We start from the raw sequence: 27,669 nt of genomic DNA on the forward strand, positions 1-27,669 counted from the left end.
ACTGATAACCAAATTATCCTTGTAAAAATACAATCCTTGACACATGACATGATTTCTCCATTAAAAGGTTACAAGATGCACCATCTGATCCCCTAAGCCTCTGCAAAAGGTTTTTCCTTCATGTTTAAGTCATATTTGTTGTAATCTAATATCACAGGTGCTGTCCAGGTTGAAAATGAAAGGCGGATCAATGGATATCTCACTACTCGTTCTGGATGCAATTTCACCGGAGACAAAAGGGAAAGTTTGAAAATGTTCTTCCATAAGGACCAGTAAACAGGGTAAAGGGTAAACAGTACCAAATAAGCTTTTGTGGACAGTGTTTGCCAAACATACGCTGATTGTCAAACGACAGAATGGGAAGAAAAAAGAAAAGCCATCTAGAGGTTATCATGGAAGATGGTAAGTATACAAATATTATATAATTTTATTGGTTGATTTCCCAGCTTGATACCTGGTATAGAGACATTTTCAAAGGGTCTGTATATATATAATACTGTCTTTGGGTACTAGTTTGAGCATGTATCTAATTTAATATAAATGTATTTAAACTGGCAAGTTCACCACCAGGGGTATTTATTAAAATGATGTATAGTATAGTTTCTTGTGACAGACTGAGTATATTTTTTTTAATTGTTTAAGAAAACAGGATAAGAGTTGCAAGCTACATAAGATGTCTATACAAGGCAATGGGGAGGATTTTGAAAAGGTATTGGAAATGATAATAGTGCAATTTATAACTATACCGGCACACAGTTGTAAAAGCACTAAATGAGTCACAACTTGAAATGTAAGAAAATAATGAAAATTTGTATGGTGCCAATTAAAAGATACATTATAGTAACAACATTACATTTGTATTTATTCACATGAAACACCACATGTGAGTGTGCTTTTTATGGCATTAAGAAGTAGGAAAGGTTGGCAAGAGGGGAAGGTAGAAGATTTTGCTGGGAAAACATGATTTGAAGATTTGTAGCCACTACTAGAAGCTATTTACTGTATGTATGTTTTGCTTGTAATTCTACATATAGCCACCAGGAGGCCTATTCTAAAAAGGGTTCTTACTATTGCTCTTTTGCAGCCTGTTTGGTGTATATATTTTGAAAAGGACTGTATAATGCATACAGAGATTGTTCAAGCTGACTGCATTTATGGAATACTTGGCTGGGTTTGTCATTAAAATTAAAAAGTGTTTAAACTTAATTTATTTTGACATTTATAATATCTCTTTATTTTTAGTGGGAATTGAGATTGATGGCCATTTGGAAACAGATTCAGATACTGATGGTAAGAATCAAGCAATAGTATTTGTATACTTTTTTTTAACAGATAAAGCTGAACACTTAATTATATGTCATTTTTAGAATTTCCTGCTATTTTTAACTTAACCCCTTCAATCCCCTATAGACGTACCGGGACGTCCAAAAAACGCCCACAAAGAAACCCCTATGGACGTCCCGGTACGTCCAGCCCTTCGTGCAGCGTCAGGGACACATCCCTGCCACTGCACGGGAGACCAGGCTGTCGTTTGACAGCCTGGACTCCCCACTGACAGCAGAAGCCGGCTTTGCCGGCTTTCTGCTGTCCGATCGCCCGTAACAGCTTCCGGCATGAAAGCCGGTAAGCTGTTACCGGTAAACTGCCCGATTGCGCGATCGCGCAGTTGCAAACGCGCGATCGGGCATTCCCTTCCGGGTTACGTCACTGCTGAGACGCTGAGATCTCTATGTAGGTCTGTGTGATCGGTGCAGGGGGATCGCGGGGAGGGGAGTGAGAGACCATCTCTCTCACTCCCCCTCCCGTCCTGTAAGAGAAAAGCAGAAAAAAAAAACGGTTAGTGATTTAAAAATAATATTAAATAAATCATTAAAATATTAATATAAATAATACAAAAAAAAATTATAACATGAGCTGTGATGTCATTGCCATTTCTGTGTAAAAATAATATATAAAAAATAAAAAAAATGTAAAAAAATTAAAATAAAAAAAAAATTAAAAAAAAATATATAAAAAAAGATAATAAAAAAATTATTAAAAAACCTTACTTCCCATTGCCCTAGCATAACATCTAGCCAGTATAACCCTCCTGCCCCCGTTCACAACCCCCAAACCCGTTAAGCCATAGGCATAAAAATTATACAAAATTGTACACCTAATAGTATGCTCCATGGTGCTGGGAAAGTATGGAAAATCTATATAAATTAGGTATTTCTGAAATCAGGACACCTGAATTAATAAACTTGGAGGGGATTTTCCATCACTTTACCTAATTTTGGGGAAAATGTAAAAAAAAATTAGTTTATTTTTCTAATCTTCGCTAGTTTTTACTAAATTTCTCATTCTAAATTTTCAGCTAATCATCCAACTATGGTATCAAACGAAAGCTCTATCTCTCCTTGAAAAAACAATATATAGTTTACATGGATACAATATTCACAGGAAAAGAGAATCATCGCTAAACCGACATACCCCAAAAATGGCAAAATTGCTCTGGGCTTTGAGGTACCAAAAACCCCTGGGATTGAAGGGGTTAAAGGGCCAGAAAGCTTTATTGCTGTTTAACTACACAACATCCACAAATATATTTTCATGCACTCTTTTATGGTAGCACACAGGGCTTTTATAGTTGATTTAAAAAAATTCAAGTTAAAGAAAAAGTAATTTTTTTTCCTCAATTTGTCACCATATTTTATCCTTTTTCTAGTAAATTATATGATACAATCAAAATAGCGAAATAATAAAGAAAGACCTTCTTGCCCTGAACCCCCCCAATATATAACTTGTGTGGGTTCAGTAAATGAGAAAGATTTAAATTACAGCTAAACACATGCACCGCGTAAATGTTAGAACAGCCATTGTCACGAAGAGTACAAAAAATAAAACCAGCCATTGTCACGAAGGGGTTAAACAAGTTAGTTGTTAGTAAACAACTCTTGACTTTTCTTATTGAAGACAGTGGTAATGAAATGACTGTATTTGCTTGATATAGGACAAGGTTTTTTCAGAAAAAAAATCAGAAAAAACAACCTTGTCTTACAATCAAGGTCATCTTTTATTCAGACCACAGATCCACAGCACCACTGAGTAATTGCAATATTTTCAGTGATGTTCATCACTGGCCTGTCAATCACACCCTCAAACCTGATGTAAACGAGGTAAGAAGTGTTGCAGAATGCCCCTGGATTGTGGCAGGCCTTGAAGACCCAAAAAGGGGCAGCAATTGCTGGGGCTGTTGTCTCTGCAAATGAAAAGAGGTTTTGACAAGCCTAGGGGCATCCATCCCTAAATTCCCCAAATTCATAGGCCTGGTTGCTTAAGAATTAGGCAGACGAGAACAGAACAATATGTTTTTACATTTATTGAATCACATGCAATAAATGACAATTAAGTGTTATGTGTGGTTAAAATCCTCTCTCTCTTACACACTTAATGTTGAGATACTGTGTCCCCGCAAAATAAGTAATATGAAAATAAAGTAATAAAAGCAATTACATAATTTTCATTTTTATACATTTTACAGTATTAAACAGTAAACAAAGGGTAAGTGTTAAAATAATCCCCCTCTTGATCACATAAATGAGTGTAAGTATGTGTGTATGAGAGAGTAACAAAAACAGTGGTTTTGATCTTGTTTTCCAATAGGGTTGTCTTGTCATGCCTTTTCTTTTTTTCTTTCATTGAGATACAAAGTTGAGTTTCTTATAATCAGGGTCATCTTATAATCAGGCATGGATACACAGATTTCCTGGCCTGCTTACAACCTTCCATGACAGGTGTTCTACAGCATTGCACTACACCATTATAGATCAGATTCAATCCAAATGGAATGGATGGTATCATTATTTAGTTTATCGTTTAGAATGATCCAGTGTTTTTGAACGTTTCATTACATGCATTAAAGAAGAAGAAGAAGAAGAGGATGAAAGAACAAAAAGGAAGACAAGGGGCATGAAGTCACTACAAAGAGGAAATCAAAGCGATGATGACGACAGTGAGGAAGATTCACCGAAAGGAAACAGGAGGGCAAGAAACAGATCAAATCTGAAAAGTAGGAAAAAGGAGGATGATGATGATGAAGATGATGATGAAGATAAAAATGAAGACATTAGCAATGGGAACAAACGTGGTTATAGAAACAGGGGAAGAAAAACAACCAATATCAAAGTAAAAGGTGAAGAGGATTGTGAGAAAAAAATGGGGAAAAAACGTGACCAGCAGAAGGAAGACAAAAGGAACAACAGGTAAATACATGTTTCTTGTCTACTCTATACTTCACCGAAACAGTGCAGAATACTTTTTGGTAATAAAGGTTTGAGAATATTCCTGTTTTGTCTAATGTATCTCCTGTTTTTGAATGACACTATATATATACAAAAAATGTACTTACTAGAGAGAAAATGTAGTTGCCTTACCAAAACGATTATTTATAAGTTTGTTTCAAAGCAGTAGATTAAAGTAATGAATTGTGTTATAAAATCTATGCTATAATGTATTTGCCGTGTATGAATTTTAGCTTTAAATGGATACCATAGCGCCATGGCCACATTTAAATTTCAGATAGCCTTTGGAATAACAAAACTATGCATGAAGTCTCTGAGATTAAGACAAAACATGGAAAAATTGGGGAATCCATAGAAGTGCTTTCAACAAGACATCTTACGCCACATTCTGGACCTCCTGACAATTGGGAAAGTATGTATTAATAGGGTTAGACAGAGCTGCAGGGGACCTGGATCCTCCTGTGTGGCAGCCAGTGGACTTCTGCACGATCCGCGCAGACATCTCCTGCTGCTGCCAGGGCTTCTAGTGACATGACCTTCCGGTGCTCCATCAAAGAAGCCCCGGTGGAAGTACCAGCCAGCAGCAGCGGAGGTTGTCTATGCGCATTGCGCAGACGTTCACCAGCTGCCAGAGAGGAGGATCCCCCGCAGCGCTGCAGGGGACTCAGATCCTCCTCTCTGGCGTGCAGACAATCTCAGCTGCTACCCGACACTTCCGCTGGGGCTTCTATGACACAGCACCGGCGTCACAGGGCCTTCCTTCACAGGGTTGTATTACGGAGGTATAAGGCATATCAAGGGTGCAGATTGGCAAATATGGGGTGATATAAGGTATATGTGGGGGTCAGAGTGGCATATAGGGTTATAAGGTATATCAGGGGGGACAGAGTGGTAAATAGGGGCTATAAGGGGGGTATAAGCAATATCTGGAGGCAGAGTGGCATAAAGGGGGTATAAGGCATATCAGGGCCAGCTCAGCCACTCCAATGTGGCAGGAATGGCCCTTTACACAACATAATGAATTCAGGGAGTTTAAAACCACACTCTACTGCCGACTCCCGAATCACATTAATGTCAACTATCATTTGGGGGGTGGAAAAAGCATATGGGGAGATTTTGCAGTGGGGACACATGAAAATGGAATGGACCACATAGCTATTGCATGCAGAATAGCGGAATAGGTTATGCAATGTGAACACTTATGTAGTAATAAAATAAGAATACATGAGCATTTGCAGACAGTACAATATTCCTTTCCTGCAGAGAATCACAGAGCGCCGCACATTCTTCTACAGGGAACAATATTTATTGACTTTCCCAAGGGACGTATGTGTGTATTGTAAGTATGAGGTAATATTGCCTCTCAGGTAGCTAGATTTGAAAAGAAGTGAAGGAAGTGGTCCAATGTTCACATTTATCTAAATAAGGAACATCTGAGGTGTTCTATTCCTGTGACTTCCTGTTTCTGAGCCCTTTGAATGCACAATCTCTGGACAGATTTTCCCTTCAAAAGGATAAGCCATACATTTTATCTAGTTATATTTAGGTGACTTATAAACAGCTGACACTTCACTTGGGTCATAAAGTAATATATATATATATATAAATACATATATTTCTTTTGTTTAAAAACATTTCTTTTCAGGGCAAGTTAAGTCATACCATGACACAATGGTACAAATATTAATAATAAAAGATGATTCAATTTAAATTTATTTTCCTGTGTTCCTCAAAACAAAGAATAAACTAATAAAAATACATATTTTTCTTAAAAGTCCTGTCCCTCTTTAGTTAATATTTCATATAAAATTGTGGAAGATAAAAATGATCTTTAAAAACCGTGTTAATGTAATACTAGATTTTAGATGTGTATTTTGTACTGCATCTTTTTGGGGTTTTTTTAATGATTTTCATCTATTTGTATCTTAAGCATTCTGTCATTTATTTCTCTTCTCCCCTCTATAACTGATCAAGTATTTAATTGGACCTGGTTTTTAGAATAAGGCATCAATCCGTTAGATGGGTAGCTAAAGAAGGAGGAACTAGGCAGTTAGTGTGTAAAAAGAGATGGCAAGTGGTAATGACTTAATGCCCATCCACATAAATCAAAGAACTGCTCTAATGGTCGGCCAATTAAATGGCAAATCCTATTACTAATTATTCATCTGATCACAACTTGAGCTGTGCATATAAACTGCATTTGCTAATAATCAGTTTGCAGAATTCCTTACTTGAAATGTAAGCTTGTATCTTTGTAAGTTTTAGTGTGACAATTTACATTGTTCCCTGCTTGGTTCTCAGCCTTAGTTCTAAATTGTGGCTTTTTCCTTATTATTGCTTCCCTGCTGCCTGCTATAATGCTACCTTTTGAAGCTGCCTACTAACATACAGTATATTATATGCTTAAGATACTACCATACAACGTTGGAGCATTTTTGGTACAGGCAATCCATTTGAATAACACTGACTCCTACACAGTGCTTCCCTGTTTTTTTTCAGCCCGGCACAACATTAAGTTCTCCTATTAACAACAAAAATGGCCAAAGAAACAAAAAATATCCTGTGGAATATTGCTAAATCTAGACAGCCACAGGGCTTTATCATCCGTTACCCCTTGGGACACACACTACTCATTGCTAAATGGGACCTGTTTTTTTCTGCATTACAGATAATGCAAATTAAGTAGACTGTTTCATCTAGTCTTCTTAGTCTTCTCTGGTAATGCTAGAGGTCAGAGCTGCAGAGTAACTTAGCAACTGGATTTATATCAGGAATAATAACACATTTAAAAATTCTGATTGCATGTCAGCAATTTAATGCCATGGATGTTACAATTTGACATCGACAAAAATGTAATACATCTGATGTCTAAGGTTATTTTTTTTACACATAAACAGATTTTAATGGCAATCAAATCATTATTCTAAATGTTGTAAACCCTAAAGTGTTTTTTTGGCTTTTTCCTATGTTGGATAGCCTTGTGCTCAGCCATGCATACTTACATTCTATTAACCCTTAACCTTTTTGCTGAAAGGTTATTCCATTTATAAACCACCTTTCAGTAAGGAAAAGTATAATAAAAAAAATCTATGATAGCACTATGAGGCAACTGGCATCTTCTTCATAAGGTTTTTTTTTGCCTTCCTCTGGATCAACACAGTAGGGACACAATATGTATATAGGTTGAACTTAATGGACTTTGGTCTTTTTTCAACCTTATGAACTATGCTACTATGTTACAATAATCCAAATATGTGACTCCTTAGTTCAAGCCTATGATGTATCATAATGACATAAGTCATGTAAGTGAATTATGCTATATTTTATACATAGAAAAAAAGTAGATTTTAGAGCAATCATGTTAAATTTGATTCAGCCTGCTTGTTCAACCATACTTTTTGTATTTTTTTTTTTATTTAGAGCACCCACACATATTATGTATTGTTTTTTTAGAACAAGTAGCGCCTTCGTTTTAAACCAAATGAATCCATATAATCCATCATTTAGTATGAAACATATTTAAAAACTTGAGAAAACAGATTGTTTTACAGCTTTATCTCTAAATTGTATACAGCTAGTGCTAATGAGAAATAAAATCCGAAAATATATTCATATACAGTATCGCAACAAAGGTATGTGGACACTTAACCACCCCACCAATATGAGCTTGTTGGGCATCCCATTCCATAACTACAGGGAATAATGTGCAGTTGCCCCCTCCCTTGAAGCTTAATAGCCTCCACTCTTCTGTGAAGACTTTTCACAAAATTTTGGAGTGTGTCTGTGGCAATTTGTGCCCATTTGTGAGGTCAAGTTCACCCCAATGGGGTTAAGGGCCCTGTGCAGGTCCAAATTAAACTCATCAAACCATATAGTTAGGGTCCTTGCTTTGTGCACAGGGGCACATGCATGCTTAAACAGGAAACACCCTTTCCCAAACTGGTGCCACAAAGTTGGAAGAATACAATTGTCTAAAATGTTTTTGAATGCTGTATCATTTATATTACCCTTCACTGGAACTAAGGGCTTAGCTCAAACCCTGAAAAACAGTACCAGACCATTAATCCTATCAGTCCATCACTCCTGCTGTACCACATCAACGTCTAGCTCAGTACATAGTCAAGGGAGATATGCTGCATCAGCGTCAATGTCTGGCTCAGTATATAGTCATGAGAGTAATTCTGTATCACCATCAATGTTTGGCTCAGTATATAGTCATGGGAATTATGCTGTACCACTGTCAAAGTCTGTCTCAGTATAAAGTGACGGCAATTATGTTGTGCAAACGGTCAATGTCTGGCTCAGTTTACAGTACCACTGCCAATGTCTGACACTGCCAATGTCTAGCTCATTATATAGTGATGGGAGATATGCTTTATCACTGTCAATGTATGGCTCAGTATATAGTGATGGGAGTTATGCTGCACCAGCATCAATGTCTAGTTCAGTATATAGTAAAATGAGGCATGCTGTACCATGGTCTGTGTCTGGATCACTTTATAATGATAGGAGTTATACTGTACCCCCTTCACTGTCTGGATGAATATGTAATGATGGGATTACTGCTGTACCACCGTCTGTGTCTGGCTCAGTACGTGTAATGAAGGTAGTTGTGGTGTACCGCTGTCAGGCTGTTTAGATTGATAGAAGTTATACTGTGCCACTCTCAGGCTTAGTATATGACATGGAAGTAATGCTGTACCATGCTTAGTGTCTGGCTTACTATTTAAAGATAAGAGTCATGCTGCACGATCATCATTGTCTGGCTTGCTATATAAGAATGAGAGTTATGCTATACCACTGTAATTGTCTGGCTCAATTTGTTAGTCTCACTAAAAGCTGCACTGTATCATTTCCATGTCTGGCTAACCGCACATGCATAATGGGGATGATGGTACACAACCTATTCTAACTTGTCTTCAACTTCTCTCACTTGAAGGAAAAGGGGTATCTTCTTTAAACCTACTTATGGTAAAAATAGCAAAAGATATACGGTAATTATGACACTAAGAAGCCTTGGTAAGAAAGAGGTATATATATAAAATCAAAGCACTATGATAAGTGTTTAATTTGTGCAGATCATTTTGTTCTATTTTGTTAAATACATGTGTAGTTAGGTGTCACACCTTGTGGTATCTGCTACATTTAATTTATTAATGAAATTATCACTTCCACTGCCCTTTCACTTGTTAACTATACTTTTATTGACTTTACCTTCCCAAAAGGAGACACATACTTAGCCATACTGGGCACCCTCCACCATACAGGGTGTTAAGGAGATGGCATTAATGAGCTCAAGGGCAAAAACAGCAAGGTATAATGGAAGAGAGTGGAGTAGAAAAAAAATAAGAAATAACAAAAGAAGGACATACTGTTCTTGTAACAAATCGTGTCTCCATAGTGTACTTCACTGTAAAAATGAAAGTGTATGATCTGTGACCTTTCTCAAGGTGGTTCATTGCAAACAACTTAGCTGAATAGATCTATATATATATATATATATATATATATATATATATATATATATATATATATATATATATATATATTTATTGTTATTATTTTTTTTTTTGCCAATCATAGATTACAGTTAAGCTTGTATTAAAATTATATAATCTTACTTGCTGTGATTATGTGATTAAACAGTTTCTTATGATTGTAAGGAATGATGATATTTTGCTTACTGTGTACCCGCCGTAGCTTCAATGGCACAGTGACTGAAGACACTGGATATGACTGTTGGGCAGTTGAGGACCACTCATGTTACAGGAATAAGCAAGAGTCTTTTACATGGGTCATATTAATGTTTTTTGTATTTTACAGCGATTCACAGTCTTCCTCCTCATCTTCTGATGAAGAATCTATGACTGAAGAAGAAATGGTAGTACTGATGGAACAAGTAGAAGAAAAGAAAAAACTGATAGCCACCATTAGGAACAAGCCCTGGCGCATGAAGAAGAAACTCTGTGTGTTAAGGTGACATTAAGATGAAAATGTGTTAAGATATTAATCCGCTTAAAACTGCATTTCTGCTTCTAAAACCCTAATTGCTCTGTTTTTGTTTTTTTTTCCTTCTAAAGCCACAATTTGATGGTGTTAACATATATGATAAACACAATTCCCCTTTCGTTGGCAGCATAAGGCTATAAAGTACTTAGGTCTTTGGATCTCGGCGGACCTTTCCCAGCTCAAATCACTGAATTTTGATTCCTTGCTCTCCACAGTACACGGCGATCTTCGCAGATGGGCTGTGCCACATATATCCTGGTTCGGTCGTATAGGGGTAATAAAAATGAATATACTCCCCAGGTTCTTATATCTCTTGCAATGCCTACCTATCTTTCTCCCCAAAGCATACTTCAAAGCTTGTCATAGGGTTTTCCGCAAATTCATTTGGGGGGACCGCGCTCCTAGACTATCGTTCCAACACCTGGTCAGGCCCAAAATCTGGGGAGGTTTGGGGGTCCCCAATGTGGAGTGGTACTGGTTGGCACCCCACGATTTCGGCTACGCTACTCTCACGCCGTCGCCTTCTCACATCCTCTCCGTGCCCTCTCCTTCCCCTCACACACAACCCGACTCTCCCCCCTGATTTACGAGGAAGCTTACCTGGCTCTTTCACACGTCTGGCAACGAAACTTGTTAGACTTTGCCATCTTCTCCAGGGCTCTGAGTTTAAACCCGTTACAGCTTTGGTTGGACAAGCCCCCCTCCCTTTCGGTCAGTATTCTTACACCATCGACTAAAACACTATGTCTCCTCCCTAATGCCTTACTCACTAGGGAATTGTCTAATTTTGAGCAGTTATGCATTCTCCCCAAAGAACCGCCTCATCTTCTCTCACATCTATATGCACTAGTAGTTGACGCCCATTGCACCTCAAAGCCGTTTTACCTCAGTCTCTGGGAGAAAGACCTTTCCACCCAGTTTGCTGATGATGAATGGGACAAAATGTTATTGCTTACTCATAAAAGTGTTCTCTCCACTAGAATTCAGGAAAACGCCTTTAAGCTGTTATCTCGATGGTACAAGGTTCCCCTGGAACTGCATCACTACTTGCCCCAGGACTCCCCCTTGTGCTGGAGGTGCGCGGAGGCGGATGGCTCCTTTCTCCACTTGTGGTGGGAGTGCAAGGATATCCGTCCATTCTGGTAGACTGTGGCTGGGGTGATTGTCAAGGTGTCTGACCACGATTCCGTTGCTTCACCCCAATCTATGCTACTCCTCCACACTCATGTTTCCTTTGGGACCTACAAGATGTCTCTCACTATCCATTTGATCCAGGCAGCCAAGTCGGTTATCCCCAGGTTCTGGAAGAGACCGGGTCCTCCACCAATTGATGCCTGGATCTCTAGGGTCAATTTTATCTATCAAATGGAGGACCTGGTGGCTGCATCCCAGGGGCGGGAATATAAGAACAGCCTTAAATGGTACCCTTGGTTATCTTTCATGACTTCGTCTCGCCTGTTTGACATCGGCTGCGGGCGGCTTCCCTAAGCGGCACAGGGCATAAATGCCCAGATGCTTCCTCCCCGCCCCTGCTGTTGACCCCTGACTATGTGTCGTGCTGGCCTTTTTGTCTAGTTGCTGCGTTCTGTAACCATATACAAATCATTGCAGACTTCTCTGCGCGGTGAGATGCAAGGTTTTCTGTTTGTCGTTACTTGTTTCACGTTTCATATGTTGTAACGTTACATGCTGCTACATTGTATTCTCCAGATTCTCTCTTGTGCCTTTTTCGTCACTAATGGCGCTTGCACGACTCTGGCATGCGGTACTCATGTGATCCTCTTATGTACATGTCTTTGTATTCTACTGTGTGATACCATGGATCGTTCTTGCCGTGTTAATTTACATTTATTTTGTGTACCTTTGCACACTGTACAATACGACTGTGTCATCCTTGTGTTTTATCGATGTGCATGTTTCAATAAACGGAGAATTGAAAAAACATATATGATAAACAGAAACATTTAGGTCACTGGTAACTAACGTAAACAATGATATTCTGCTATGGATTGAATGAAAATAAGAACTTTAACATAACATAACCATAGTACAACATTACAGATCTCTGCCTGAGCAGACAGCTTGTGAAAAGGCTTGGCAACTAGAGATCGTACATGTGAAGAAGTCTCTCTTACTCCTATCTAGACACAGATCAGGTTTACTGTTTTAATTAAAGTAATATAAGAATGTAATACTGTAATCATGGATACTCTCGAGATCTACAATTTCTGAAAGCACATCAAGTAACTGACATGGTGAATGAGAACCTTGTAATTTTCTGGGTTTTTTTCATTAGATAAGATCAAGTCTCTATATATGATTGTAGGCCTATCAGGGAAATGTTTGGAAGTGTTTCACTGGAACCATTGGCATGACTTTACGGTTATAGTATGTTCGTATATAATTAAACTGGGGAGAAATGTTTTGCTTTGAGAGTGAGGTCATGTTTGAGTATTTAGGTTTGATTCAGAAGGCCACGGTAAATTAAAACATTTTTCCTAGTTTTATTATTGAAGAAAATTAATCTAGAGTAGTTGGTGTTATTTTACTGTGTTTATATATACATCCAAAAGGCTACAACATTCATATATAATCCAAAATACGTCTGTGAACTGTTGTATTATGTAATATTATGCAGTAAATCATGTATTTGTTCTTTAAGATACTGTATATTTTAATTGTATTTGTACTAGGGATGCTCAGAAGTTTGTGGAGAAGTTTGAAGGAGCCTTGGGAAAGGGTAAAGGAAAGAAATTCTATGCATATAAAGTAATGATGTTGAAGGTAAGTATTAGACTATTCACAGACAACTATGGAAAACATACTGTGCTTTTTTTTTATACATGACCTTAGAGTTGAAAACCTAGATCTTGATAATGCAAACATACAGGGGTGTAACTAGAAACCCCAGGCCCCCCCAACTTTACAACTGGCCTGTGCCATCATTGTCCCCAAACAACTTGTCTGTGCCTTGTTTGCCCCTTGCCCCCGACTTCCAACATACAGTTTGGTACACACACAAATTACACACACTCATACTCATCAACACATACGTATGCATTCATTCTAACACACATGCAAGTATGGGAAAGAATAAAAGCATGAAAAAGATTTCTTACATTACCTATCTCCTTTAACTTTAATCTATTTTCTTTATCACAGTAGGAATGTGTTGGTGTTAAATTATGCCTACTAACAATAGTATTGGAGAAAAAGTATCTATGAATATTATTCCTTAACAAGTAATTTTCTCACCACAATTGTCAAGATCACGGGTCTGATTTTGATCCAATTTTGAATGTGGCTACCACTCCTAGTTTACGCCAAACTTTTGGCACCATACCAAATTAAAATCCTGGAAGATCAAAAACAACATCTGGCTAATGTACTTGAGTATCCTGGGGCTTTATTGATCTTAACTGGTAGCTTTATAATTTTGTCCTCTGTCAGCTAGTCACGACTGCTGTAAGCGTTTTGGAGCTGTTATTTGCAAACCTGCAGCGGGTATTTTTTGGCATATAAAATAATTAAAAATTTCCGTCTTTCTAACAAACTTTCCTTCCACATTATTACTGGTATTAGCATATGCTATTTCTTGAGTTTTAGGTCTTAATTCAGGTTTAATATGGACTCACCCTCCTCCTATAAGGCTTCCTCATTATCCCCAGTATTAGCATACACTATCTCCTTAACCTAGGTCAAACCTCACCCCTTTTTTTACAGTATCTCTACTAAAAAGTGCATAAACACTTACATTTGCCCAGTCATGAATACCAGCCAGTCACGTTTCTTTGGTACCAATTAGGCCATACTGTTCATCGCTTACAAAAACTCTAGCGCCTCCATTTTTACATGCTTTTGCTACATTTACATTTGCTAGACAGACATTTCTGGTTACCAAAAGACTTTGGTTATCTTTTAATTTAGTTACCTCTGTACATATGGTACAACCTCCTTCACAATTTTGCAAAGCTAATCCCTGCCTTGAATCTATGCTAGACCTGTGCTAATGGACAAATATGACTCAGACAAATTTTTCATTTAGTTTTTGGTACATTCGTTTTTGGACCCCAAATTATGTTTCCACCCCTTTTGGTTTGTCTCTCACCCTCATTCTCTCTCATGCACTTTCACGTTCTGTGACACTATCTTTCCGAGTGTCTCCCTAACTTCTGTGCCCATGTCCTTGTTTCCTGATAAAGACAGAGTCTCTGGGCACACCCTCTCCCCCCTGTTCCTCCAACTGGGGGAAAGTGTGTGCCCAGAAGCCCCCCCATTTTGAAGAAGTTTGTTGGGAGGTCAGAATAATGAAGACAGATTCACTGAGAAAGAGAAGAGTTTATGTACCTGTCTTTCTCAGTGAAGCTATCTGCATTATTCTGGCCTCACTGTGCACTTCTGCAAAAGGGAAAAGCCAGGGGGGCAGCCTCTCCCCCATTCCACCAATTGGGGGAAGCTCCAAACCAGAGGCTCAGCCCTTTTGGGGAAATTCAGGAGGAGGCCATGTCCATGGAGAAACAGATGAACAAAGAAGACACAAAGAGCAGCAGATGAAGAAAGAAGACAGAAAAACTGGAAGATGCAAGAGAAGAGGCGGAACTGCGTGCCAGGGAGACAGGGACATGGAAGAGGTGGGCAGAGAAGGTAGGAAGACATTCAGAGGGCTTAAGAGAGAGTGAATGAGATTACGTGAATTAGAGTGGGTAAAAGTGTGAGAATTCAGAGCTCTTTGCTTTGTATTCATTTGTTTTGTTGGGAGCATCTTCTCATTTTAAGACATTCATATGAATGGACAAAACTGTCCTTTTAATTTCCTTTAAAGTAAAAGGTCAATACTCAACAATATTCTTGTAATTGCACTAGAAAATTAATGGATATTTCAAGTGCAAATTTGTAAATACAGGAAAATAATTTGCAGTCTAAGGAATAAAGAAGACTTTTTCTATTTGAAGAATACAAATACAGAGTATTTCTTTCCTGGATAATGCAAAAATCATGCCTAAGTAGCTTAAACAGCATTGTGAGCGTTTTCCGGGAAACCACACGTAGTGTCTATTTTACTAAAATGTCGTTTGAAGACCCAATTAATTTTCTCAGTTTCCCAAAATAAATTCTTGGCTATAGCATGTGTAAAAATAATAGCAAATGTTTTAGAAAAAAATTATCATAATGAAAGCAGCCAAAGGACCAAGGGCTAGATTGACTGAGAAGACATATCATGCAGGCCAGCCAACAATGTAAAAATGTAATTCTACTATTAAGCATTTCAACAAGGTTTTTTTTTGGTTCAGGTGATAGGTATTTCGCAATCAGAACACCATAAACACTATCCAGCTCTATGTAATATGCATTTCCCAAATGTCCCCACTTCAGTTGACAGCCCTTTGATTGGGGTGCTCTGTTTTATTTTTTATCTCTAAAAGTATCCCATACAATTCACTTAAAGGTATACATAAGGCATACATGTATCTTATTTTTAAAAATAACCCAGTCTCTTAGTTTAAATCCCATTAAATATATCTCAACAGACTAATACCACATGAGCTACCGGGGCCATTATACCCCAATCAGACAATGCTAAGATTAATTATATAACTGCATACATATGGTTTGTATACTTCTAGAAACAGTAAGCAAGGAGGTTTATGTTTTGACAGCTCTGTAAGACTGGTATCCTAGGTACTTTTTAAATATATGTTCTAAGTTATGATAAATGTAAAATGTAATAAATCTACAGTGCTGTATAGTAAGTGTTACCTAGTAGATTATGAATCAGTGTTACAATGATATAAGTAATGATTTTGTTTTTCAGAAATGGATAAAGTTTAAAAGGGACTTTGAAAATTTTAAAACAGCTTGCATTCCATGGGAAATGAAGATAAAGGAAGTGGAAAGTATGTTGTCTACAAAATAATATATATATTTTTTGTGTTATCAAGAACAGATGTGATTTCTTCTGTGATCTAGACCTCTATCTATAATTGGATTATATATTAAAATAACATAATGTCCATTTCAATCCAGCTAATAAATTCAGTAAATGACACAAAAATGAATCCTGTTATTTGCACCAGGACCATTTTACATATTCTCCAAATGTTCAGATTTGCAAACTTTTCATCTACAATACAAAATACATAAATAAGACATTTTATATGAACATACTACTGTTTGTAGCAAATAGCTAGCAGGTAAAGTTAACAGGTAATGTACATTGTTCGTTAAGATACACACTATGTAAGAGTAGACTAGAGAAGTGGGTTAAAGGGATGTCCCTGAAAAGGGAGGATCTACAATTCATTCCACGATCACAAAGTATTTACAGCAAGAATAAATGGGCAGAGCAGGTGTGTCAATAATTCATAATTTTGCCTGCCATTAGTTTCTATGTATGTTGTTAAGAGAGTATGTGTGTGTTAATATGTGTATGTGTTTCTTAGTCTGCAAGTGTATTTGTTATTTAATGGGGGGGGGTTCTGCACCCAGGTGCTACTAACCTTGGGCCATTTTCCCTCGTGTTTGTTTAGAAAGCAAATTAGATCTTAGGACAGGTATATGTCTCTTTCTCTGAATATAGTTTCCCATAATAAAAGTGGAATAAAAGAAAGCAGTATAAAATATAAAGTTATCTATTAAATCATTATATTGGCTTTGTAGAAATAAACAACAACAAGTAAAAAGGATTGTCAGATGACATATATAGATATATTGTTAAAATAATATACTGTTACATTAGTGTAAATATTTATACTAATAAAATTCATATTTTTGCACTGTTTTTTTTTTCATCTTTGTTAGGTCATTTTGGTTCATCTGTAGCCTCATACTTTATATTCCTGAGATGGATGTACGGAGTGAATTTAGTATTATTTGGTCTAATATTTGGCCTAGTGGTAATACCAGAGGTGAGGCCTTATTCCTATTTTTTATTCCTTTATTCATAATTTTGAGATCTAAGACTCTAGGAGATGTTACAAAAATGGTTTATGTATTTAACCACTTAATGACCAACGACGTCACAGGCACAGCATGCTTAAACGGTGTTGCTGAAATGCCTTGATGTTGAGGCATTCAGCAACAGCGAGATTGGCATCAAATGGCATGTCTGGGGGCTCAGGGCGGCTGTGTGGACACCTGGGCAAATTTAAATACGGGGACTCTACTGTGCCTCAAATGAAACATGGACCCAGTAAAGTCAAATGTCAAAATTTGAGCTGAAAAGCGCATGTTCTAACTGTGACCCTATAATGCCCAAAAACCGTGATATACCCATGCATGAAGGATATTTTTGTACTCGGGGTCGTGCTGAATATAAATCAATAGTGTTTTCTGTTCATTCACATATCCACCCTGAAAAATACATGGCAAAGTGGGTGTAAACAAATGCTTTTTTTAACACTAGCTTTAAAGGGTGTGGAGTCAGAACATGCCAATATGCCTCTGGTCATATTTCCATTGTTGTCTAGTTTTGTATAGTTATATAGTTTTGTTTAGTGTTTTTTTTTTCTAGCCACTGTTAGGGCCCAACTTCCAGCATATCATAATTTTACTTTTTTTTAATCTAGTTTGGAAACACTGGATATGCATATTTTTTATATGTTAAATCATGACAAATGTTTTTTTTTTTTTTTTTTCCATTGTTTAATAGTAAATTAAAGGGAGAAAGGACATGATTCATTATTGGTTCTATAGACATCTAACTCTGTTATTTATTATTAATTTCCAAATTCTAACATTTTAATTTGTATTTTTAAACTACTGCTTAATCTAATACTTATTATACTTAATTATTAAAGCAAAATCTTATTATATATATTAATTTTTTTTTAATTTGATTTTCCACATTACATCTTACACAGAGTATGTATATATATATATATATATATATATATATATATATATATATATATATATATATATATATACATACAGTGTTTATGGATCCTCATGCATCTATATGTCCCAAACAGATTCTAATGGGTTTGCCTTATGGAAGTTTACCCCGTAAAACTGTTCCAAGAAAAGATGAGAAAACTGCCATGGATTTCTCAGTGCTTTGGGATTTTGAGGTAAATGACACTTATATTCTCTAATCCCCTTTAACATGACTGTGTCATTTTGTGGGATGACTGTAGGAGGATGAATAGGCCAAATTTAAAATGGAGCTTGTATTTGACCATCTGTCACTTTATAACAGTTATCTTCAGAATGAAAAGATTAGAAGCAAATAAGTAATCACGTCTTAGAGCTGTCAGTAGATTTCTTACTGTATGAACATTTTTTTGGTATTTCACAGTACACAAGCAACCGAAATAGTTATAGTATTATATATTTTAAAGTAATTACAGTATTTATCTGTGTGCTGTTTATCTTTAATACAGTATATGCTAGCCATTATAATGCAGATAGTTTATAGATAGGCTGTTTATTATAACTGCTAATCCTTCTTAATTATTTTCAGGGATATGCCAAATATTCTGTTCTTTTTTATGGATTCTACAATAACCAACGTACAGTCGGTTGGTTAAAATTTAGGCTGCCGCTGTCTTATTTTCTGGTTGGTGTTGGGGTATTTGGATACAGCCTTATGGTGGTCATTAGAACGTAAGTAACAGAAAGCTTTAGATAAAATAACATGTTTCATGTAGACCATGGGTGCATCAACTCTGACAATTGTACACCAAATATGAACCATCTGACCCATCTAGTCTGCCTGTGTTTTATGCTATATTTTTATATTTTCTGTAGAGTATTATATAAAACAATTGCAGATCTGGGTATTGTGCTATTTGTTTTTGTATGTGCTTTGTGCACCAGTGCTGCACAAATTAAGTTTTTGGGTCTCTTAGAAAGTACTTGAAGCAACAGGGAACAGGATGAACACAGCAGGATAGAAAAATAGCTTCCGAGCAATGCACAAATTCACAAGAGTCTATTCCAAAAGAGACCAACATGCAGCAAAACAAATTGCACAGATAAAGTATGTTACTGTATATAGAAAGCTTCATTTTTTTCTGCTGCATATTGGTCTCTTTTATAAATGTTAGGAATATTGTTCTAGATGTTTGTGTGGGGAAGTCAAGCATTTAGAACACAATTAATAAGCCCAGAATTGCATAAAATTCACAGTTTTTTCCATAATATATTAAAACATGAAATATAGTGAACATGGGCGTAGGAACCGGGGGGGGGATGGAGGGGACAGATTCCCCCCAGTAACTCATGCGGGGGGGACCGATAATTAAGAAATCCCCCCAGGGCCGTAGGAACCCCCCCAATAGAAACGCCGCAGGAGGAGAGGGGTGCCGAGCGGTCGTTTTCACCAACCGCTCGGCGTCCTTCTGCCTCCTCTGCTCCCTACCGCCACCCGCCTGCCGCCGACTGCCTCAACGCTGCCCCGACGTCATAAGCTGGCGCTCAGCAGTGAAGCCGCGCGTATCGCGGCAGAGCAGCGAGACAGAGGTCTCGTGCTCCCACCACAGGACTGCAGGGTAAGTGACCAAAGTGGGTAGGGAGAGGGTAGATAGTGTGACAAGGGGGGGTAGGGAGAGGGTAGATAGTATGAGAAGGGGGGGGTAGGGAGAGGTTAGATAGTGTGAGAAGGGGGGTAAGGAGAGGGTAGATAGTGTGAGAAGGGGGGTAAGGAGAGGGTAGATAGTTTGAGAAGGGGGGGTAGGGAGAGGGTAGATAGTGTGAGAAGGGGGATAAAAGTAACAAAAGGGGGTAGTAAGCATATTGAAATAAAGAGTGAGAATGAATGAATATGTGGATGAATTGTGTGAATGAGTAAGAGAATGAATTAATCCACATGTGGATGAATTATGTGAATGAGTGAAATAATGAATTAATGTGTGGATGAATTGATTTAATTATTTGTGAGCTGGGCTGTTTGGGGACAAAGTTGGCTCAGGCTGGGCTATTTGGGGACAAAGTTGGCTCTAAGTCCTTCAATAAATCCAAATCCAAAGCAGAGGCTCAGCATTGAAATGGTAAGGTAAGTTTATTTCACACAGGCAACGTGAAAGACCTGTGTGTCGAAACATTGCCTGTGTGAAATAAACTCACCTTACCATTTCAGTGCTGAGCCTCTGCCCCTCTATTTTGGATTTAATGTCACGGAGTAGTGAGAAGGAGGGAAGACTGCACTCACTCTCACAGTCTTCCCCTAATCTACGATCAGTGTGGCACATATATTTTTTTTGATGTGGGAGCGGAGGGAGTGACTTCATGCTAGGGAGAGTAGAGCGCGGCCAAAGGAAATGCTTGCCTAGGGTCCAATTTTTCAATATTTAAAAAAATGTTTTTCCTATATTTAATGTATTAAACATACATTATTTTTACTAGTGTTTCAAATTATATATTATTGTACGTGTTTGCAAAAAAAGAGATGGGGAGAAAGTGGGGATCTGATGGGGGAAAATGCTGTCCCCCCCAGATTTTTAGGGGTTCCTACGCCCATCATAGTGAAACAGAACCATGAAATATCGCATTTAAGAGGCATTTTATTATTACACATAAATATAGTTAAAGTAAGCGTTTTGGGAACTGTTGCTAACGATTTGGTTGTCATGAAAACAGTTAAACGAAAGGCTACAAAATGAAGAGAAAATAATGAATATTGTCTGTCTAAGGCCATCTCAGCAAAATCTTTATCCCACAGACAAAGCAAATAATGTAAGGTCACCTATTAGGATTACACAAATGGCCGTTGCAGCTTATTCTTAGTGGTCTTGCTTTATGAGGGAGGTATAGGACCTTGGAATTTCATAACCTTGCTATCTTTCACATAAACACCACATTTATATCCCTGAACAACTTGGTGTTATCTGCAAAAACAGATATTTTATCTCTAGCACTAAAGTCCTGACTGGCTGCAAAACCTTCATACAAGGTGTATAACAAGTTTATTTACAATAATGCAGTCAAATAGCATGTTAAAGAATTTCTTACTATGATATCTAAACTCAGGAAAGTTGTAAAACTTAAATGAAAATTAAGTAATTGCACTTTTATAAAACTGAACTGATTTTACCCCTTAACGACCAATGACATGCCTGGCACGTCATGACATTAAAGAAGCTTAGAATGTGATCCAAGATCTAAGATTGCTTTCTTCGCTTAAATAGTGTTGCTGTAATGCCTCGATGTCCCCAGTGTGGCCCCTCCCCCAGAGATCAACGTCCGTCATATATTGTATGACGATGGATGCCTGATAAAAAAGCCATAAGGAGGCAATCAACGATTAATATTGAGGCATTCAGTGGCACCGAAAACCCGCCCCTCAAAAGAGAGCGATCACAAGCGCCACTGTGAGAGATTTTAACTCTTGCAAGATGGCAGCGTCCTTTAAAAAAATTAACATGTTTCCAAGAGGGTCTCTCCAGGTTGAATGCAGGTACTTGCATGGCCCTCTAAGATACTTGTGTGGTTCATTTTGCAAATGCATGGGGGATTTGGCAGAATCCCGTACATGCATTTGCTCCTTTTCAAATGCCCCAGCTTAATGCCTTGCAGGAGATGGGGAACACATCACCCTGCATGGTATATATATACTCCAATGGGAGCACTTTCTTGTTACAGTCTGACTGCTTCAAGCAGCCAATCAGTGACAAGAATAGTTGGGCCGTGAAAGCGGGGCAGAAGCTGCTGCTGCAGGGCAGCGTTTTCTGTGTCAGGTATGTGTTCAGCAGTGACACCTACTGTGTAAATTAAATTATAAGTGACATTGCAAGAAATGCATTTTTTATTGTAGTAGTTTTTCATTTAAGCACTAGTAATAGTTATTATGCTTTATGTATTTCTAGGATTCCAAAAGAAGGCTGTACGTGCCCACACAAAACAATCCATAATTTGTGTGGGTACTTCAAACACAAAATACTTACATTAAAAATAACTCTAGCCTCTTGTGGTATGAAAAACCCTTCATTCACAGAGGGGTTAGTATTAGACTTGTGCATTCGTTTTCGGGCGAACATGAAAACGAACACGAAGCCCGAATACCAAACATACGAACATGGCAGCAGCGGCAAAAACATATACGAAGACAAAGACACACAACACGAAGAATCTTCGTGTTCCTCTTCATTTACAAATATCCCTGGTCCCTTCCCCATCTAGCATACATTGTCTATGCAGCATTGCAGGAGTTAACGCGAGCGGAAATCCGTAGATTCGCCGGCAGGGGCCTCCTCTGGCATCAACCAACTCCCTGCTCCAAGAGTTAAAGGACCAGTAGAGTTGCTCGTATGGACATTTAAAATCCTGGCGCCAAAGCTGCTGCGTAGTGCGTACCGCGTTAACACGAAGAATATATACAAATATTCGCCCAAACCGAACACAGGCGAATATTTGTGGAATACAAAGATCTTTTCCCCCACGAAGACGAACACCTGTATGGACTGGGTCCATACAGATGACTGTAATGACCCGGAGCACCCAAAGATGGAGTTCAGGAATTTATTGCGCATTAGCGGAGTGGGACAGGGCCTGGTGCAGGACAACTGCACTCACTCGGGTGTTGAGCACCTAGTGTTATGCAGCCACATACCAGCGCCCTGACATAGCAGCGGATGTTGTCCAGAACAAAACAAAGAGATATCCTGCAGACACCCTGGAGCAGGCATGAGACATAGCACTAGAATCATGTACAGGATGCTCCAGGCTAGGAGTATGGAAGCTAAGCAGAGTATCAATAGAAACAAAGCAAGCAAGGAGGACAGAGCAAGGAACAGGGAGACCGAGCAAGAAACATAACCAGACAAGACATACATGATACAGGGCACAACAAAGGACAGGGAACAAGGCAAGGAACACAGGGGATGGAGTGAGGAGCCGGAATCTTCGGACACTTCTCCTTTAAGCAAGGATAGGACATCTTAACTGGGACATGGGGAGAGGAGAGAGGAACCAAAATCCTCAGATGATTCAGGGAAAAGAGGACAAAGGTACATAAGAGACAGACAAACATGAATACAGGAACTAGCCTAGGACTATGTGATAACAATTGGAGATTCCGTCACATCATATGGCCATAGTATGCTTAGCCCATCACTACGCCAAAGTACTCCAATATTCGGTGGATCCTAATGCTAAACCCTGCCTACTGAATCACTAATAAGCTGAAACCAAACATTGAATCTAAACACAAAACCAAGGACATACTTTTAGGCTGCAGACTCAGCCAAACATAACAAATGGGTGGGACACACCTTATAAAGAGCTGAAGCAAACAGCAGAACTGGAATCAAGGAACCAGACGCACAGAACAGAGCATATGGAAATCTAGGAATGGAGTACAGCAAAACATGGGAACTGAGGCAAGGCAGGGAAAAACAGAGATATGCAGCTCCGCAGTCTGGATGGACCCTGACACAAGGTCTAGTTAATTTTCAGCAAAAATGAAAAAAAGCAACAGTTTAAAAGAAAAATATATATATAAAAATATTCATGCCAGCAGAGAAATCCTATTGCAGTTGGGTTTGGTGGCTGTAAGCCTTTAGTGCTTGCGTGATTTGTAGCCTTATCTCTGTGATGGTGAGGGAACACAGTTCGGAGCTCTGGTAGACTATTCTAAGTGTGATACAATGAATTCTCTTAGCAGGTTGAAAAAGAGCGAATCCAACTCAGTATAAGCATGGAACCCATCAGGGAACCAATGTAAAGTGTGGTAAAATACAGAGAGAGGGAAGCTTGATTTTGAATCTTACTACTACTACTAATACTTTTTTTTTTTAGTATGGCTAGTAACGCCAATGAAAGCACAGGAGATGGCGATGATGGGAATTTCAATTTTAGCTTTAAGATGTTTACCAGCTGGGACTATTTGATTGGAAACCCAGAGACAGCAGATAATAAATTTGCATCAATAACTACCAGCTTTAAGGTAAATGCATTATTTAATTAAAATGCTTTTGGCCTTTTTTCCTTTTAATGGCATTTACTCCCATTTGCACAGTTGTGAAGACTTGTTGAATAAATTGATATTCTCTTTTTATTTTTACTTGGTTAGATGAAATGCAGATTGTCTTTAGGGAGAGGGTAATAATGCAGTGTTACAGCTGCTGATGTGTTTCTGGTTCATCAGCAGAGCAAATCTCAATGAGACAGAAAAAGATGGTGTGTTCTGTGTTTTTCTATAATAAAGACCTACAGTACTGTGCAAAAGTTATAAGCAGGTGTACAAAAATTATCTAAAGTAAGTACGTTTTCAAAAAAAGGCATGTTAACAGTTTTTTTTTTATCATTTCTCAAAATGCAGTCAGTGAACAGAAGTCTAAAGTCTAAAGCACAGTAATATTTGGTAGACTTGTGCACATGGACCAAAAACATTTTTTTTTTTTACAGTCCATTCCTTTTTTGGACAACAAATGTTGTTCCCTGTCCTTTCATTTCGGACAAAATTCAGATGGTTTTTCCATTTAAAAACAAAATTTGATGTCACTCACCTCACTTACACTCTCATTCATGTTCTCTCTATGTCTCCCTACTTTCTCTGACAATTTATTCCGTGTCCATGTCTCACTTCCAGCAGCTCCACTTCTTTTCTTGCCTCTTCTTGTTCTTCTGTCTTTCTTTGTCCACTTGTCCCTGCTATACCCTCTATTAACTCCGGAGCAGTCCTTCCCCGACTGGAGGGACAGGAGGAGAGATCCTTTTGCGGAAACACTCAGAGAGGCCAGAATAATAATGATGGATTCACATAGAAACAGAAGTGTTTCTGCACGTATCTTTCCACACAAATCTATCTGCATTGTTCCTGCCTATCAGAGTACTCTGCAAAAGTGCTCCAGGACGTCTGGTTAACAAAGCGAATAGCAGTGAAAAGTGGAAGAAGAAGAAAAGAATAAGAAGAGCCAAATGAAGAACCGGGGAAGGAGACAGGGACACGGAATCTGTCAGTGGAGAAGTTAGGGAGACATTGAGAGACACTGTGTAAGAGAGTACGAGTTTGTTTTGTATGTGGTGCCTTCTCGTTTTGGGTTATTCATACCAATTAACGAAATTGGCAAATTTGTACGAATCCGAATGCACAGGTTTAATGTTTGGTGTGACCACCCTTTGCTGTCCAAACAGCATCAATTCTTTCATGTACACTTGCACAAAGTTCTTCTGTGTATTTAGGCACCATCAATTGCTTTTCTCTCTTAATGTAATCCCTGACAAACCAAATGATGTTAAGATCCGGGCTCTGTGGACCCATACCATACCTTCTTCTTTACAGTGAAGATAGATAACTTTGGCTGTATGTTTGGAATGCCTCCCTGATGGCATTGTATGATGGATAAGTATCTGCCTGTACTTCTGAGCATTGAGCAGAGTATTAAATCCATAACTCCATTTGCAGAAATGCAGCCCAAAACTTGCAAGGAACCTCCACCATGTTTCCCTGTTGCCTGTAAACACTCATTCTTGTACCACTCTTCAGCCCTTCGGCGAACAAACTGCTTTATGCTACAGCCATTTCAAATTTTGACTCCTCAGTCTGGACACCTTCTGCCATTTTTCTGCATTCAGTTCCCGTGTTTTCATGAATAGTAGAGTCGCTTGGCCTTGTTTCTACGGCATGGAATCGCTATTTGGCTGCTAGTCTTTCATGAAGACCACCTGTGACCAGACTTCTCCAGACAGTAGATGGGTGTACCCGGGTCCCACTGTTTTCTGCCAATGTTGAGTTGATGGCACCGGTGGGCATCTTCCAGTTGCAAAGGGAAGTAAGCATGGTGTGTCTTTCATCTTCTGCTCTAAGGTTCCTTGGCCAACCACTGCATCGACTGTCCTCAAGATTGCCTGTTTCTTTGTTATTCTTGAAAAGAGCTTGTACAGAACATCTGCCTTAAAATTTCTGCCAGGGAGAGACCTTGCTGATGCACTATAACTACCTTGTGTCTTGTTAATGTACTCAGTCTTGCCATAGTGTATGTCTTTTGACATTAAACTGTCTTCAGCAAACATACCCACTTTTATTCCTTCTACACAGCTGTTAAATTGATGATCATTAGTACCTGCAATCATATACCTAACTATATGCCTACAAAATCGCTGACTTGGGTATGTGTACCTAGAAAAATTGATGCTGTTTTGAAAGCAAAGCATGGTCACACCAAATCTTGATTTGATTTAGATTTTTCCTCTGTTCATTCACTTTGTATTTTGTTAAATTATCAAAATAATCAATTAACTTGTCTATTTTTGAAAGCATTCTTACTTTACAGCATTTTTCACAGCTGCCTAAAGCTTTTGTACAGTACTGTACATAAAAAAGTGATTTCATTTGTACATCATTAATGTACTTTATGCTCAAAATTCTCCCCTTTAGGAATCAATTGTAGATGAAGAGGAAAGCAATAAAAATGAAAATATCCACCTTACAAGATTCCTCCGTGTCCTGGCCAATGTCATGATAATATGCTGCTTGTGTGGGAGTGGCTATCTCATCTACTTTGTAGTCAAACGCTCACAGACTTTCTCCAAAATGCAGAATGTTGGATGGTACGAAAGGAATGAGGTATTTCATCTCTCACTATCATTATCTCATTATCAGCTCTAACCATTTAAATACAAGATAAACATCTCCTCTAACACACTTCATGGCAAAGCTGTACAGCTATGGCCAACTCTCCAACCTGCAGATCAATTTAGCAAACTCGGAGATACTCAATATAAATCTCACAGAGTCTGACACACTCACTATGAAAACACAGTTCCCCTTCTGCTGGTGCACAACAGCCCTTAAATAGCTAGGCATCTTCCTATGCACGGATACATCAAAACTCTATGAAATACATTTTCTCCCTCTCATGGCAAAGATCCCATCGGGTCTGGGCAGATGGAGGTTCCCACATAAAACTTGGTTGAGGAGGGTAAGGGTCCTTAAGATGAATATTCTCCCACAAATATTGTACCTCCTTCAAACATTACCAATAAGGCTCCCAAGATTATTTTTCCGATTATGCAAGCGAGTATTCCTTACATACATGGGCAACCAATAGACCTAGACTAGCATATACATATTTGGTTCCTACAAAACGAGATGTGGGGGGGATACAGGACATCGCCTAGTATTATAAAGCGACCCACTTGACTAGAATAGTAGAATAGTAGAGGAATCACTTGACTAGAATAGTAGTTATGAGGACACAGTACCTCCTCAGAGGTGCTCCTTCGGGGCTAGATTATTTTACCACCAACTGGCTTATTACACTGCTTTCTACCTGGTCATGAGAGTTACTCTGACTCTCTCTTGTTTATTGACTCCACCTGCTATTCACAATATACAAAAAAACGAATCTCCGCTAAAAAAAACCTTAACATTTTATCTAATTATGGGAACAAGATCTCCAGAGCTCATTCACTAAGGACCAATGGAAAAAGATCCTGG

General features: G+C 38.3%; 1 protein-coding gene across 1 annotated transcript in view; it reads left to right on the forward strand.

Annotated features, from left to right (window-relative positions):
* Positions 1–356: 356 nt before the first annotated feature.
* Positions 357–27,669, forward strand: part of LOC128497646 (transmembrane channel-like protein 2) — a 49,768-nt gene continuing 22,455 nt past the window's right edge. The window contains exons 1-11 of the mRNA XM_053467810.1: positions 357–402; positions 1,243–1,290; positions 3,908–4,244; positions 10,107–10,259; positions 12,986–13,076; positions 16,105–16,186; positions 17,091–17,197; positions 18,263–18,361; positions 18,754–18,896; positions 24,027–24,174; positions 26,608–26,796. Of these exons, the coding sequence (XP_053323785.1) occupies positions 357–402; positions 1,243–1,290; positions 3,908–4,244; positions 10,107–10,259; positions 12,986–13,076; positions 16,105–16,186; positions 17,091–17,197; positions 18,263–18,361; positions 18,754–18,896; positions 24,027–24,174; positions 26,608–26,796 (1,443 nt within the window). The remainder of the gene's footprint in view (positions 403–1,242; positions 1,291–3,907; positions 4,245–10,106; positions 10,260–12,985; positions 13,077–16,104; positions 16,187–17,090; positions 17,198–18,262; positions 18,362–18,753; positions 18,897–24,026; positions 24,175–26,607; positions 26,797–27,669) is intronic.

This window comes from Spea bombifrons, chromosome 5 (genome assembly GCF_027358695.1).
Source record: "Spea bombifrons isolate aSpeBom1 chromosome 5, aSpeBom1.2.pri, whole genome shotgun sequence".
Lineage (NCBI taxonomy): Eukaryota > Metazoa > Chordata > Amphibia > Anura > Pelobatidae > Spea > Spea bombifrons.